This window comes from Gymnoscopelus braueri, assembly GCF_963280865.1.
Source record: "Gymnoscopelus braueri genome assembly, chromosome: 20".
In the NCBI taxonomy this organism is placed as follows: domain Eukaryota; kingdom Metazoa; phylum Chordata; class Actinopteri; order Myctophiformes; family Myctophidae; genus Gymnoscopelus; species Gymnoscopelus braueri.
In genome coordinates, this window is record NC_137622.1 from 14,821,221 (window position 1) to 14,836,470 (window position 15,250).

A 15,250-nucleotide genomic window follows, 5' to 3' on the forward strand; every position below is an offset into this window, starting at 1 on the left:
TCAGCCGAAAACGAGTAGTTCTTTCTCACTGTTTGATTATTTATGCTCTCTTACTGGCACACGTAATCCAACGTCAAACTGGTAACAAAAATAAAGCAGAAACACACAGAAACATAACATAGAAATATTGAACAATAAATCAAATGTAACAAATGCTCAAAGAAAATACAAACACACCTCACTGGCTGCTGCACAGAACCAAAGGGAATGAGTTCTTCGAATGCCCATAAAGTTCGTTGAAGTGCCCATAAACACAGCGAACACACGCTGAAGTGCAATTAATTCAATCAATAAGACGTTCAAACCATACAATATTGTCTTAAGATTTAAAGGTTACAAGTAACGAACACACAAACCTGTTGGTCAGCGGCACGCTGCATACAAACAAAACAAAACACTGTCCATCTGCACGGAAGCGTAGCACGGTCTTTCCACCGGCACATCACCTTATAAGGAAAACGACCAGAATTTGTCGGAATGCAACTTCCAGAATACAATACTCTTACCAAAGTAAAATAAATATTAGTAAATGAAGGAGATAAAGAAAGTAACAAAATAATGACAAAATAATTGTGTGTGTGTGTGTGTGTGTGTGTGTGTGTGTGTGTGTGTGTGTGTGTGTGTGTGTGTGTGTGTGTGTGTGTGTGTGTGTGTGTGTGTGTGTGTGTGTGTGTGTGTGTGTGTGTGTGTGTGTGTGTGTACATGTGCGTGTAAAGTTTAAACCAAATGTTGTATGTATGAAAGAGCTTGCTCTGTGTCTGTCTGCTCTGACCCTGAGGTCTCTCAGCATCAGTGGAACTTTAATGGTGTGTGGGGATGATTGATGGGTGATGTCAAGAGAGAGAGAGAGAGAGAGTTACTTGAGGCCTTGCTCAGTAGGAGCAGGTGCACAGTTGAGTGAAGGAGACATAGGGCTGCAACTATCAATTATTTTCTTAGTGATTATTCTATCGATTACCTTGACGATGAATCAAATCATCAATAAGCACATTTTTTTATTACAAAGCAATTGTGCTAAAATAGTGAAAGTAGCAGCTCTACAAGCTCACAACACGGCAGGTTGAAAGTTAAGGGGCTATGTCTGTCTGTGAGTGTTATAAATATTCAACCAATGAAAAGTATTAACAAGAGCCTTTTGAGTCAGTAATAACTACACTAGGCTCCATTGGAGGACGGTTTCTTTTTTTACATTGCCTGAAAAGTAACACTGTTTTGGACATTCAAGGTTTCCGCCCGAATGACACTGGAGTATATCAGGCACTCTATTTCTCAATGGTACCTCTGCTACGCTACAACCGTCTTGTTGGCACCACTGAGGGAAGTGGTGTGTTGAATTTTTAAAACGGGTAACCCGACGCGTTGAGGTGCACGTAAAGGGGTAAGAGAGCGGAGGACACACGATCGCTCCCGGGCAGAGACGGTCTCCACGGCGACGGGGTGACCCATATTCTCCCTCTCTTCCTCTTGTCGGGGGCAGCTGCTGGGGCGGGGGGGGGGGGGTGCTCCGTATCCCCCCGACGACGGCAGCGTGGCGGCGGTAGCAGGATGGAAAGTGTGTGTGTTGTAGTCTGAGCCGAGAGGAAGTGAAACTCTCTGAGAGGACAAACAGGACATTGTAAGGACACAGTGTCTGCTAGATCCCCCCCCCCATAGCCCAAGTATAAAATGTGGTTAAAGTGGTTAAACTGATTGTGATGCTAATTTAGCTGGGGACCCCCTGGAACCCCTTCAAGGACCCCTGGGGGGTCAATATGTGACAACACACTTGATATAAATATCTAACAAATCTAACGTTCTTATTTTACATCGTCCTAACCCTATCCCTGTTTCTATCAAAATCTGCTAACACGTCTTTATGTGTGTGTTGTGTGTGTGTGTGTGTGTGTGTGTGTGTGTGTGTGTGTGTGTGTGTGTGCGTGCATGCGTGTGTGCGTGTCTTTGCTCCAGCCAGGAATGCCCCAAACTGCCTGCCCAGGCACCATGTTCAACACTCCCAGTGGCTTCAGCCCCCACCTGGCCTGTGCTGAGCCTGGGGAGGAGGAGGGGGAGGAGGAGGGGGGCGGCGGGGCCCCGCAGTCGGACCCGAGGCCTGGCGCTTGCCTGGCTGAAGGGCCCCCCATCACCTCTGCCTCCCTGGACACCCTCATCCAGAACCTGGTGCCCACTGCTGACTATTACCCCGAGGTATGAACATAAAAGTCTGTTTCTCATTTGTCATCTTCACTACGTACAGTGGTCATTTAACGTGCTGAAAATAGCTGATCTACAAGCTCACAACGTGCGCATTGTGAGCTCGTAGAGCGGCAGGTTTTAGGTGAGCGAGACATGATGTGCGACAAAGTATAAATCAGGCTTGAGAGAGAGAGAGAGAGGAAAAAAAGAAGGAAAAAAACAATGTTATTTCAATCAGGAAAGTGATGGAAAACGGTTTTGTTTAAAATACCGTTTATAGGGGATAAAACGCGTGTTTATTTTAATGATGAATCAATCGATTGTGTTCCGGCTTGGATCAATGGAACCAACATAGTTATTTAAGCTCCTATTTAACACATTTTCCAAGGTTTTAAAGAATAACAGTGTTTCTACAAAATATTTTAATGTCATATTATCATTGAAATCATAGTGTTTTGCCAATTATTTGGAGGCCCACTTGCAATTATTTCCTCAAGGCCCTGGTTGAGAGGAGCTGCTCTAGAGCATTGGTCCTCAAAGTGGGGACTCAGGGGGGTCCATCTCAAGCTGGGGGGGTCCTCAGCTAAATTACTTAGAATTAGTTACTGAATTAGCGTCACAATCATTTTAACCACTTTAACCATATTATGTTATACTTTGGCTATTCAAAAATAGCAGATATACAAGCTCATAGTGCGAGTGCCGCGCTATGAGCTTGTAGATCTGTTTTGCAAATCTTTGAATATAAATATATATTTTTAGAGCGAACATGTTAAACTAAAATCTTTGCTTCTGGAGGTCACTGTCACGAAATATGAGATGGGGGTCCGCAGCCAAATACAATATATCATTTTGGGGGTCCTTCACATGAAAAGGTTTGGGAACCACTGCTCCAGAGCTTCATCGGTGCAGCAGCTCAGTTGCAGACTCTCCGCCGTTGTAAAAGATGCTGTGTTGTCATGGACGGTGACAGTATCTCTCTCCCCCCGTTGACAGAAAGCCTACGTGTTCACCTTCCTGCTGAGCGCACGACTCTTCATTCCACCTCCGGAGCTGCTGGCCAGAGTGTGTGAACTGTGCATTAAACAACAACAACTGGACCAGAGTCCGCTGGACACGGTCAGTTGCGCTCTATGCATGCACATATATGCAAGTGTAACCCGGGCTCAGTCCTGACGTATATTAGCAGACACTGGCCGGTACAGATGTGTATTTCTACTTCTATCAAATTAGCATTTGTTTGGACTAGTGCATCAAAAACACCACCTAAATAGACTAGTGGTCAGTCTTGAACATAAGTTTTTATGTATCTTATTTTTGTGTTCCTATTTATCCTAAAATTACGTTATTGAACTGTGACGTCAAACCTGAAGCTTTTTTATTAAATACTTTTTAGTCCTTTAAGCCTAAGTAATGTTTAGTTTTTAACCTCAGTATATCAATTAAATGGATTTTAACCCCAAAGCATGAAATGAAATGGTTTTAACCTTTTAGTAAATTAAATGATTAGATGAAATGTTTTACTCTTATATCAAAATACAGTTTGACCTTTTCATCAAAAAATATCTTTATAACAACAAAAAAACTTGTTCACTTCTTGTATCAAAAATACCCTTAATTGAAATGACAGCGTAATGCTCAAATATATCAGTCAACATGAAATTGATTTTAAAACAATAACCAGTGTGTCTTCTTTTCTTTTTCTTTCCTTTTGTTTTCTCAGTTCAGTGGAAAGAATGAAATGTCCATGAAACTATTCCTTCAGTGTTCTTTGCAATAGTCAATCCTACCAGTTCTCCAGATCAAAGCAACAGTTATTTTCGGATGGACTCAGATGGGTTTGTTCACCAACTGCTGAACTCTTCACCACGGTTGGTTGTAGATCAAAGACTTCCACAGTTGAAATCCACTCTTAAAAGACCCAGCCAGAACAATCAAGTTTGAGTTCTCATATTCTTTTGTGCAAGGGCATGGTTCACACAGCATGGATCATCAGTGAGTTTCTTCCAGGATCAAAGCTCACTAACGTTGTGTTTTGGATCAATCAACTGCACAATGGGAGGTTCTCCCTTTAATCAACGTGTATCTTTGAAAACGTTATTCAATGTGTAATCAATCTCCAGGAAGATGCGACGTGCTTCTCCTCTGGTTTTAGATCAAAGAGAGTGTCTCTAGAATATGACGTTCTGTTTTCACCCTCTCCTGCACTAAGCAGGGCTCTGATTGGGCTCAGGTCTGTTCCTTCACTCACTCCTGCAGCAAGCAGGGCTCTGATTGGTCAGTGAAAAGTGTCACTGATCTCAGGTCTGCTTTGTTCCAGTGCCACCCAAAACTTTACACTTCAAAATAAAACACCTTCACCTTAAGTGAATATTATGTGAGACCTCTCTATATTGAGGACATTTGTACAACGGACTTATTTTGTTGGACACAAAGCTCCATTTCCTTCATGGATTTTATGCAATATTTAATATATTGCTGATTCTATTTTAATATTCATGACAAATATTCCTTTTGAAATCTTTATTTACTGCTAATTCCTTGTAGCTTTTAAATCCTATTTTAAGGCATGGTAACATGGGTTACATCCTCCCCCCCTGAAGGTGTGTACGTCCCGTTACACCTACATGACTGACCAAGCAGTGCTTTGGTAAGGGCATCATCATAACTAAAACTCTGTAGTGCATCTGCAAAAGCTACATTCAGGCTTTGAACAAAAGACTGAGCTATAGACAGTAAGGGGTTTCCTAACTGATTGTACTGAAATCTGTCAGGGGGTGCTCTAAGCCTCTGGGAATGTCTAATAGGGGTTTCACTTTCTTTTGTGCAGGTTGGGGGGGTTGTTCCTTCATCCAGACTTTCAGCTTCTGTACGATCATAGCTTCTTTCGACTGATACTTCTTGACTAGGTTCACTGTCATTTGACCTCTTGTCGCTTCTGTTGCTATCACTAAATGACAGGTCTGAGAGAACAGGGAGACTTTCATCCATGATATTGGGTTCAGGTAAGGTTTCATTCTCTGTGGGTTTTCCAACAACTTCTCTTTCTGTTTCAGGGGAATCTGACTCTTCTGATTCTGGAAACATCATGGTTTCTTGTTCAACAGGTACTGAGTGTTCATGAACCAGAGAGTTATCAAGTCTGTTTAGACTGAGCTCGGTCGAGGTATTGTCTCTCAGAGTTGGAGGCCTCCTAACTCTAGGGGAAGGGAGATCGAGAGGAGTCCTTTCTGCTGATCCTCTTTCGGAATCTGAACACTGCTGGTCTTTCTCCAGTTGCCTAATAAGGCAATATTCTTCCTTTTCGTCTAAGTTGGCAGGGGCAGGATGCACCTCAACTGTACATGCATGTTGGTTTTTCTCCCTGATCGTCTGTCTTTCCCTCGGAGGTACGGGCTCTGACCGGGTCAGGATTCTTGTTTCAATTAGGTCAGTGTTTGATGTATGTTCAGGTAAGTAGTAGTCGTCATGATCTTCAAAATCTGAATGATCTTCTGATATATCAGCCTCATCAGTCACTTCAATACTAGACTGCTTTCTTGTTTTAGGTCTGTTCACAGTTGCCTTTGGAGGTTCTTCTAACTCAGCAACAGGTAGAAATCCACAGGGCAGCAATAGATCACGATGTAGAGTCCGGAGTGGACCTTCTTTGCCTTCTGGTCGGACTGTATATACTGGAAGGTTGCCAGCTCGCTTGACCACTACGTATATGTCAGACTCCCATTTATCGGCCAATTTATGTTTTCCTCTTATCCGGACATTCCTCACCAATACTCGGTCGCCTGACTCAAGGGTGGAATCAACGACTCGTTTGTCGAAGCGGAGCTTGTTGCGTTGAGCTATCTTGGAGGAATTTTCAATGGCAACACGGTAGCTTTCTTCCAGGCGCTCTTTTAAATCATGTACATAGTGGGAGTGTGACTTGGTTGGACTGCTGACAGGTAGGCCAAATGCCAAGTCAACTGGCAACCGAGGTTGTCTGCCGAACATCAATTCATATGGGGTAAACCCAGTTACGTCGTTCCGCGTGCAGTTATAGGCGTGCACTAGAGGTCTAACGAACTCCCGCCAATGAGACTTATCTTTGTTCTCTAGAGTACCCAACATCTGGAGGAGGGTTCGATTGAACCTTTCTACGGGATTTCCTCTTGGGTGATACGGTGTGGTCCTCACTTTGTGAATACCAGCGATTCGGCATAACTCTTTGATTGTGTGGGATTCAAAATCCGGCCCTTGGTCACTCAGAAGTTTTTCAGGAAACCCATAGTGCACAAAGAAATTTTCCCACAGACACTTGGCCACCGTCTGTGCCTTTTGATTTCGGGTTGGTATGGCAACTGCGTATTTGGTGAAGTGATCTGTCAGGACCAGTATGTCTTTGGTGTTACTCCGGTCAGGCTCCAATGAGAGAAAGTCCATGCAGACCAACTCCAAAGGTCTACTGGTTGTGATGTTCACCAGAGGGGCTGCCCTCTCAGGTGGGGTCTTTCGGCGCACACAGCGCTCACAGGTCTTTATCTTGTGATCTACATCTCCAGCCATCCTAGGCCAATAGAATCGCGACCTCACAAGGTCAAGAGTCCGTTCGATACCTAGATGGCCTATGTCATCATGTAAACTTTTCAGAACAGTGGCTCTTAGTTCAACTGGCAATGCTAATTGGTGTGTGACCCGTCCATTTTCTTGTCGTGTCCTATATAACACTCCATCCATTAGCTCCAATCGCTTCCACTCCCGAAGCCACAAGGCAAGGTCAGGGAGCTCTTGTCGTACTGTAGGAGCAGGCTGCTCTCCCAACTCCAAGTGTTCAATAACTGCTCGGAGATCTGAATCAGTTCTTTGTTTGTCTCTCAACTCCTCTACCGTCAAGTGAGCAACCACCGGGAGTCCATGATTGTCTTCCTGCTGGAACTCACTGGGTAAAGCATCGGCATGGATAGCCAGAGATTCCACCAGAGTGACTGATGGGTCTGAGTTGGAAGGATCTCGGTGAACCCAGTGGACATCATGCCTTTCACAGATAGCTTTTACCGCTTCGGGCAGAACAACATCTTGGTTTTCCTCATCTGTCATATAATGTAGAGTGAACTGTTTGATTCTTTCACTTTCTTTCCTTGACACTGCATCATTCTTGAGCTCTCCATGTGGTCGCCTTGAAAGTCCATCCGCATCCTGGTTTTGAGTTCCTGCTCTGTATTGAAGCTTGAAGGAGTAGGTTGACAGGGCTGACAACCACCTGTAGCTAGTGGCGTCCAACTTGGCAGAGGTCAAGATATAAGTTAGTGGATTACTGTCCGTGACAACAGTAAAGTCTGTGCCATAAAGATAATCACTGAACTTGGCAGTGACGGCCCACTTTAGAGCCAGGAACTCTAGCTTGTGCGCGGGATATTTAGCCTCACTTCTCGACAGTCCTCTGCTTGCAAAGGCAATCGCTCTCTTCTGTCCATCTTGCTCTTGGTACAATGCTGCGCCAAGCCCTGTTGTACTAGCGTCGGTGTGTAGGATGTATGGAAGTTTGGGGTTTGCAAACCCCAAGACAGGGGCTGTAGTGAGCTTGTTAATGATCTCTTCAAAGGCTCTTTGACACGATGAAGTCCACCTCTCTCCAAATGACTCCTTTGGGTTGAAGTACTGAACAGTTTTACTTTTCCCTCCACTGCTGTTTTTCCTTAGAGGGGGGTACCCTGCTGTTAGGTCATTAAGAGGCTTGATGACCTTGGAATAATCTTGTACGAAACGGCGATAGTAGCCGGAAAATCCTAAGAAAGAACGTAAGTCTTTGAGATTCTTGGGTTCTGGCCAGGTCTTAAGGGCTTCGATCTTTTCTGGGTCTGTCTGTACTCCATGTTGGGACACAATATGTCCAAGATATCTGACAGATTGTTGGAAGAATTTACATTTTTCCGGAGATAATTTCAATCCGTACTCTTTTAGTCGTTTCAGGACCTGTAGTAGCCTCGACTCATGCTCTTCCAGGGTGTCCGAGAAGATTATGAGATCGTCAATGAAGACCAATACTTCTCTGCGGTTGAGATCTCCCATGCATCTTTCCATAAGCCGTTGGAAAGTACTTGGTGCGTTTGTTATTCCCTGTGGCATTCTATTAAACTCCCAAAATCCAAGGGGGCACACAAAGGCAGTCCTTTCTTTTTCAGCTTCCTCCATCTCAATCTGATAATATCCCGATTTTAGATCAAGGACTGAGAACCATTTCGAGCCAGTTAACAGGGAGAACACGTCCTCCAAGTTGGGTAGTGCGTAGGCATCTTTGATGGTCTGGGAGTTGAGTTTTCGGAAGTCGATACATAAACGCACAGAGCCATTCTTTTTCCGAACAACGACTATGGGAGATGCGAATGGGGACTCTGACTCACGGATGATACCAGCATCCAGTAGCTCTTGAAGGTGCTTTCGGACTGCATCTACATCCTGGGGATGAATGGGTCTAGCTCTGTGTTTGAACGGGGTATTATCACTCAGTCTGATGTGGTGTTTCACCTTGTCAGTGTGGCCATAATCTAGATCATGAAGGGCGAACACGTCAGGCATCGACTTTAGCTGTTTCGTGATCCGATCTCTCCACTCAGGTGACAATGGTGAGTCACCAAAGTCCAAGTCCAGCTCTCTAGCTTGGGGGGCATTTGAGTCTGCAGAATGCTCCTTTCCCATCACCTTCTGAATAGCATGGATCTCAGCTAGCACTGTTTTAGGAGGAATTGTGAGGTCATTTTTACTCTCATTCTTTATCATAACTGGGAGACGGCAGGGGCGCTTAACAGGCAAGGTGCACAGGGAGCGTGCCACTAGTAGCCCACCAGGAAGGGAAGATCTTGATGCGGCCTCTACAGCGACCCACTTTTCACAATGAGCATTATTCATAATGAGCAGCCCATCAAGGACGACTGTACTGCCTGCTGGCACTATTTCAGGGCCATCACTCTGTACTTTTACCCAGCCTATGGCACCAGTGCCGGCTTGCCGTTGTCGCACTTCTAAGATTTTCAACACCACTCTGTAGCCATAAAGGGACGACTGAGGGCGACATTCATTTCCTTGCACATAGTTGGAGTAGAGGACATCTAGTGTATTTGTACCAATGAGAATTTGGGGCATGTCATTCACATCAGGGATTACCAACGCTAAAGTGGGCACTTGAATCTCTTTCCCCACAAACTCTTCGGGGAAGGTCAAGCTCAATTCTACATACCCAAGGTAGGGCACTGCCTGTCCATTGGCTCCCTCTACTTCCAACTTTACATCCAATAACTCATCCATGGACTTCATGCGATGACAAGGTAAGTGCTTCTCATAATACGACTGTGGAATGGTAGTCACTTGGGACCCTGTGTCTAGAAGGCAATTGACTTCCTTGTCTTCAATTTTGATGTGAGCGGTGCATTTCGTTCCTACTAGTCTTGATGGCAGTCTGACAGATGCGGTTTCAGCAGAAGCAAGTTTGCCGTTCACTCTCTTAGTTTCTCTAGGGCGGTCATTTTGTCTCTCAGTCCCTGTTTGCCCTGCAACAGGGGCTTCTAGGAGTTTAACCTTTGGGTGTCAGTGACGCCATTCTGGCGGTCCCATTGCTGTTGCTTCGCTTTAAGCAGCTGCCTCTTCTCTTCAACCAAAACAGGATTTGGCTCACTCTCACAGTTAACTGCAAGATGTCTGTCCTCTCCGCAATTGAAACAGTAAGAGGGACGGGGTCTGTAGCTTGTTTTCCTGGGAACCTCACGAGAACCTGCTGATGTCACTGTCTGATGACCACTAATTGGAGGTGTAGTCACCTGAGCTTGGAGTTTGGCAAGCTGCTGCTTCAGTATCTTTATCTCTGCAGCTTCTGGGTTTTCATTCTTAGCTTCATGAGCTGCTGTCCTCATATCCGTGACTTGGGCTTGGATTTCCGCAAGCTGTCTCTTTAGTGTGTTGAGTTCACTTGTTTCAGAGCTAGGATGTTTGGCCTTACGATGAGTTGTAGTCTGCATGACAGCAACTTGAGCCTGCATCTCATTGATCTGTGTCTTCAGCAGCTCAGTCTCAGTTATTTCTTCTTCAGGTGCAGCATATGTACATGTGGTCAGACGGTGTGTTGCAGTTTGCAGCTTGGGCACTGTACAACTTTGCTTTTGTAGCCCAAGGTGTTGTCTCATTCGCTTGTCTTTTGCTGCTTGTTTGTCTTCTTCTGTCCTAATGAGTAGCACCAGGTCAGCAAAGGACGGAGGTATTTTATCTTTTGTCTTTTGTTCCAGTTGGAGATCAGTGATCAAGTCATTCTGCCAACAGCCCCGGCAGAACTGCTTTAAGAGATAGCGATCTCGTTCACTCTCTGCAATACCACCTCTTCTGACAACTGCGCTCAGGGTGACTTGCAAGCGATTGAGGTAGGTAGAAGATTTTTCATCTTTGTCCTGCCATGTTGCCATGAACTTGACCAACAGCTCGTCTCCGTCTTCTACTGAACCATAGACCGAATCTAGTAGGTTGAGGTACACTGATGGCAAGGCCTGAGGGCCAATATGCTGGATGACATCAGTGGCCGGAGGCAACAGACTGTCTAGGATCTTTTGTGTTCTATGCAGGTCTGACAAGGATGGATCAGTCAGCAGCAAGTCAACATTTGCCCTCCAAGTGTCATAGTCCAGTTCACTGTTCGGACGGGGAGTTTTCCCAGAGAAGGTGCGGAGGCGAAATGAAGAGTGCACAGCAGACATGGTGTCATTGGCTCGCATGACGTGCTCGACAACTACCCGCTGCACAACAGGAGGGTTAAGATCATTCATGGTGAGGGCAGTATGGGTCATTGTAGTCGGTATGTCTCTAATTGACTGGAAACAACACTGGCAAGTTCGTATCCATCCCGTATTGAGAAGCGCCAAGCAGAAAAGGAGGAGTTTGGTGAGATGGTGCTCCAACTTCCTTAATTTCCAAACTGGCGCCTGTTGATCCAGAAGACACTGGTGAGGGTTCTGGTTCAGAATATGTATCGGGGGTTATCTTATCTTTGCCAGGGAGACTGACACCTTTCATCATACTGATCTTCATCAGCTCCTCCTGGAGCACTTCCTGAAATGACTTGCCACTCTTGCCAGCAATGGCCTGTAGTTCTTCAAGATACCCCTTGGTGGCGTTATTGGCTGTATCAGTGTAAACACTATCTAGGGCACGCACATTGAAGATGACATTTGTGTCAACTGAGCTTGTGTACTTCATTGGTAGTAGGGACCTTAATGTGTGCATACTAGTGTGGAATTCAAGGATAACGTGACGGTGAAATTCTGATTTGGCATCATCAATACGCACTATGTGTTTAATAGAACCATACGTTTCTAGGTGTTTCTCAAGCTCCTCATCCAATGTAGTATGGGTTAGACCATCTACAATAACTGAGTTAAGGACATTTATGTCCTCTTCTCTCAATATAACTTCCATGGTGCTATTTTCTGTGATTTTAGATTTTTTTGGTCTATTTTTTACTGTTGCTACTCAATTGTACTCAACCGTCCTGGCTGGTTCGCCAAGTTCTGTAACCCGGGCTCAGTCCTGACGTATATTAGCAGACACTGGCCGGTACAGATGTGTATTTCTACTTCTATCAAATTAGCATTTGTTTGGACTAGTGCATCAAAAACACCACCTAAATAGACTAGTGGTCAGTCTTGAACATAAGTTTTTATGTATCTTATTTTTGTGTTCCTATTTATCCTAAAATTACGTTATTGAACTGTGACGTCAAACCTGAAGCTTTTTTATTAAATACTTTTTAGTCCTTTAAGCCTAAGTAATGTTTAGTTTTTAACCTCAGTATATCAATTAAATGGATTTTAACCCCAAAGCATGAAATGAAATGGTTTTAACCTTTTAGTAAATTAAATGATTAGATGAAATGTTTTACTCTTATATCAAAATACAGTTTGACCTTTTCATCAAAAAATATCTTTATAACAACAAAAAAACTTGTTCACTTCTTGTATCAAAAATACCCTTAATTGAAATGACAGCGTAATGCTCAAATATATCAGTCAACATGAAATTGATTTTAAAACAATAACCAGTGTGTCTTCTTTTCTTTTTCTTTCCTTTTGTTTTCTCAGTTCAGTGGAAAGAATGAAATGTCCATGAAACTATTCCTTCAGTGTTCTTTGCAATAGTCAATCCTACCAGTTCTCCAGATCAAAGCAACAGTTATTTTCGGATGGACTCAGATGGGTTTGTTCACCAACTGCTGAACTCTTCACCACGGTTGGTTGTAGATCAAAGACTTCCACAGTTGAAATCCACTCTTAAAAGACCCAGCCAGAACAATCAAGTTTGAGTTCTCATATTCTTTTGTGCAAGGGCATGGTTCACACAGCATGGATCATCAGTGAGTTTCTTCCAGGATCAAAGCTCACTAACGTTGTGTTTTGGATCAATCAACTGCACAATGGGAGGTTCTCCCTTTAATCAACGTGTATCTTTGAAAACGTTATTCAATGTGTAATCAATCTCCAGGAAGATGCGACGTGCTTCTCCTCTGGTTTTAGATCAAAGAGAGTGTCTCTAGAATATGACGTTCTGTTTTCACCCTCTCCTGCACTAAGCAGGGCTCTGATTGGGCTCAGGTCTGTTCCTTCACTCACTCCTGCAGCAAGCAGGGCTCTGATTGGTCAGTGAAAAGTGTCACTGATCTCAGGTCTGCTTTGTTCCAGTGCCACCCAAAACTTTACACTTCAAAATAAAACACCTTCACCTTAAGTGAATATTATGTGAGACCTCTCTATATTGAGGACATTTGTACAACGGACTTATTTTGTTGGACACAAAGCTCCATTTCCTTCATGGATTTTATGCAATATTTAATATATTGCTGATTCTATTTTAATATTCATGACAAATATTCCTTTTGAAATCTTTATTTACTGCTAATTCCTTGTAGCTTTTAAATCCTATTTTAAGGCATGGTAACATGGGTTACACAAGCCCACTCACATACACATATTATGCGCACGTGCACACACACACACACACACACACACACACACACACACACACACTGAAACATGCACGCAGATCTGATCATTCTGAACCACCACAGGTCAAAGTGCGTAAGTTTGGACCCAAGATCTTGCAGCTGCTCAGAGAGTGGACAGAGACGTTTCCATCTGACTTCAGGGAGGAGAAGATGGTGGCTCGCCTGAAGGACATCATCCACAGGATCGCCCCCTGTGATGAGGTGAGCCTAGTTCAGAGCAAACGTTCGCCACGAGATTAAGCCCGATTTATACTGTGTATTGTACGGCGGTGTCGCGCCGCGTTGTGACGCGTTGTGAGCTTCTGTGAGCATCTGCTATTTTCGTTATGTTTGAAACATGTTGAAAGTGAAAGTCTGTGGGTATTATAAATATTACAAATATCTAACCAATGAAAAGTATTAACACAAGCTTTTGACTGAATAATAACTATGTCTGACCTAATGGAACCCAGGTTCTTTTTTCCATTTCCTGAAATGTTACGGTTTTGGACATAATAGGTTTCCACTTGACAGCGACCAGTGGTGGAAAAAGTACTCAAATTCTTTACTTAAGTAAAAGTACCAATACTGCAATATAGAAATACTCAGTTGTATACAAGCTATGAGCTTGTATATCTGCTATTTTTGAATAGCCCAAAGTATAACATAATATGGTTAAAGTGATTAAAATGATTGTGACGCTAATTTAGTAACTAATTCTAACTAATTTAGCTGAGGACCCCCCCCCCCCCACTGGACCAGTGGTGGAAAAAGTACTCAAATTCTTTACTTAAGTAAAAGTACCAATACTGCAATATAGAAATATTCAGTTACAAGTAATAGTCCAGAATTCCAAATTTACTTGAGTAAAAGTACAAAAATATTGGCATCAAAATGTAGTTAAAGTACCAAAAGTAAAAGCACTAAAATATTTGAAAATAGCAGATCTACAAGCTCACAACACGTCGTGCTGCGACGCGTTGTGAGCTTGTAGACCGGCTATTTTCAAACAGCCTATGTATAAAGCTAGAGGTTCGGTTAATGTATGTTTCGTAATAGTATTACGAAACATACGTAGAAGTAAAAGTAGTAGTAAAGTAGAAGTAAAAGTATTGGAAAGTACAAATACCCCACAATTGTACTTAAGTACAGTACTTAAGTAAATGTACTTAGTTACTCTCCACCACAGGCGACGACATACAGTACGACAAAGACTGTGACCTGTACTGTAGCTGCAGTGGAGACATACTGTTACCCAGTCAATGTACAGGAGATTGGGTGGGGGGGAGAAAGAGAGAGACATAGATGGAGAGAGGGAAAGGGAGAGAGACAGGCAGAGGGAGAGAAAGAGAGAGAGAGATAGAGACATGGGGGTGGAGTAAGAGGAAGGGACCACAGAGGAGTTTCTATATATCTTCAGCCTCCGGGGAAAAGCAGATGGAGAGAGATGGGTGGAAACTAAAAGGATGGATGGGATTCAGGGCACAGAGAGAAAAAGGAGGAGAGGATGGAGTGATGGAGTAGAAGAGAGATGGAGATGGAGGGAGGAGGGAGGCGGTGATAAATGTGCTGCTATTTGCAGCACCCTGTGTGTGTGTGTGTGCGTGTGTGCGTGTGTGCGTGTGCGTGTGCGTGTGCGTGTGCGTGTGTGTGTGTGTGTGTGTGTGTGTGCGTGTGTATCTGGGCAATTTGTGAGAGAGTCTGACCTGCTGACCTCATGCCCTGCTGCTCAGTTGGAGGAAGGGAAGCAGGCGTGACACATATTCTAGAACACACATGCACGCACGCACATGCGCACGCACATACACTAACACATACACAACAAGCAGCTGTCCAACGTGGCCATTCTTAGTGGTAGTGAGATAGAAATGACATGATGATGATGGAATGCCTGTCAATCTGTAGGATGTGAACTGCAACAATAAACAATCTTCTCCTCCACTCCCCTCTCCTTTCCTCTCCCCATCAGGCATACTGGAAGAGCCTGAATCAGCTGCTGCAGACGTTGAGTCAGAAGCTGGCTCTGGTGAGCCAGGGGGAGGAGAACGTAGTCAAGGTCTCCCTCAATGCCTCCTCCATCTCTGACAA

At 44.0% G+C, this 15,250-nt stretch overlaps 1 protein-coding gene across 6 annotated transcripts in view; it reads left to right on the top strand.

Moving 5' to 3' along the window:
* Window positions 1-15,250, top strand: part of LOC308076446 (ras-GEF domain-containing family member 1C-like) — a 37,447-nt gene that overhangs the window by 12,771 nt on the left and 9,426 nt on the right. For 5 of the 6 annotated variants that reach the window (XM_080416719.1, XM_080416722.1, XM_080416721.1 and 2 more), the window contains exons 2-5: window positions 1,948-2,184; window positions 3,169-3,291; window positions 13,247-13,384; window positions 15,132-15,250. The exon at window positions 15,132-15,250 is cut by the window's right edge and continues 103 nt beyond it. In XM_080416719.1, the coding sequence (XP_080272845.1) occupies window positions 1,954-2,184; window positions 3,169-3,291; window positions 13,247-13,384; window positions 15,132-15,250 (611 nt within the window). In that variant the 5' untranslated portion in view covers window positions 1,948-1,953. The remainder of the gene's footprint in view (window positions 1-1,947; window positions 2,185-3,168; window positions 3,292-13,246; window positions 13,385-15,131) is intronic. The other variant, XM_080416720.1, reaches the window with a different exon arrangement.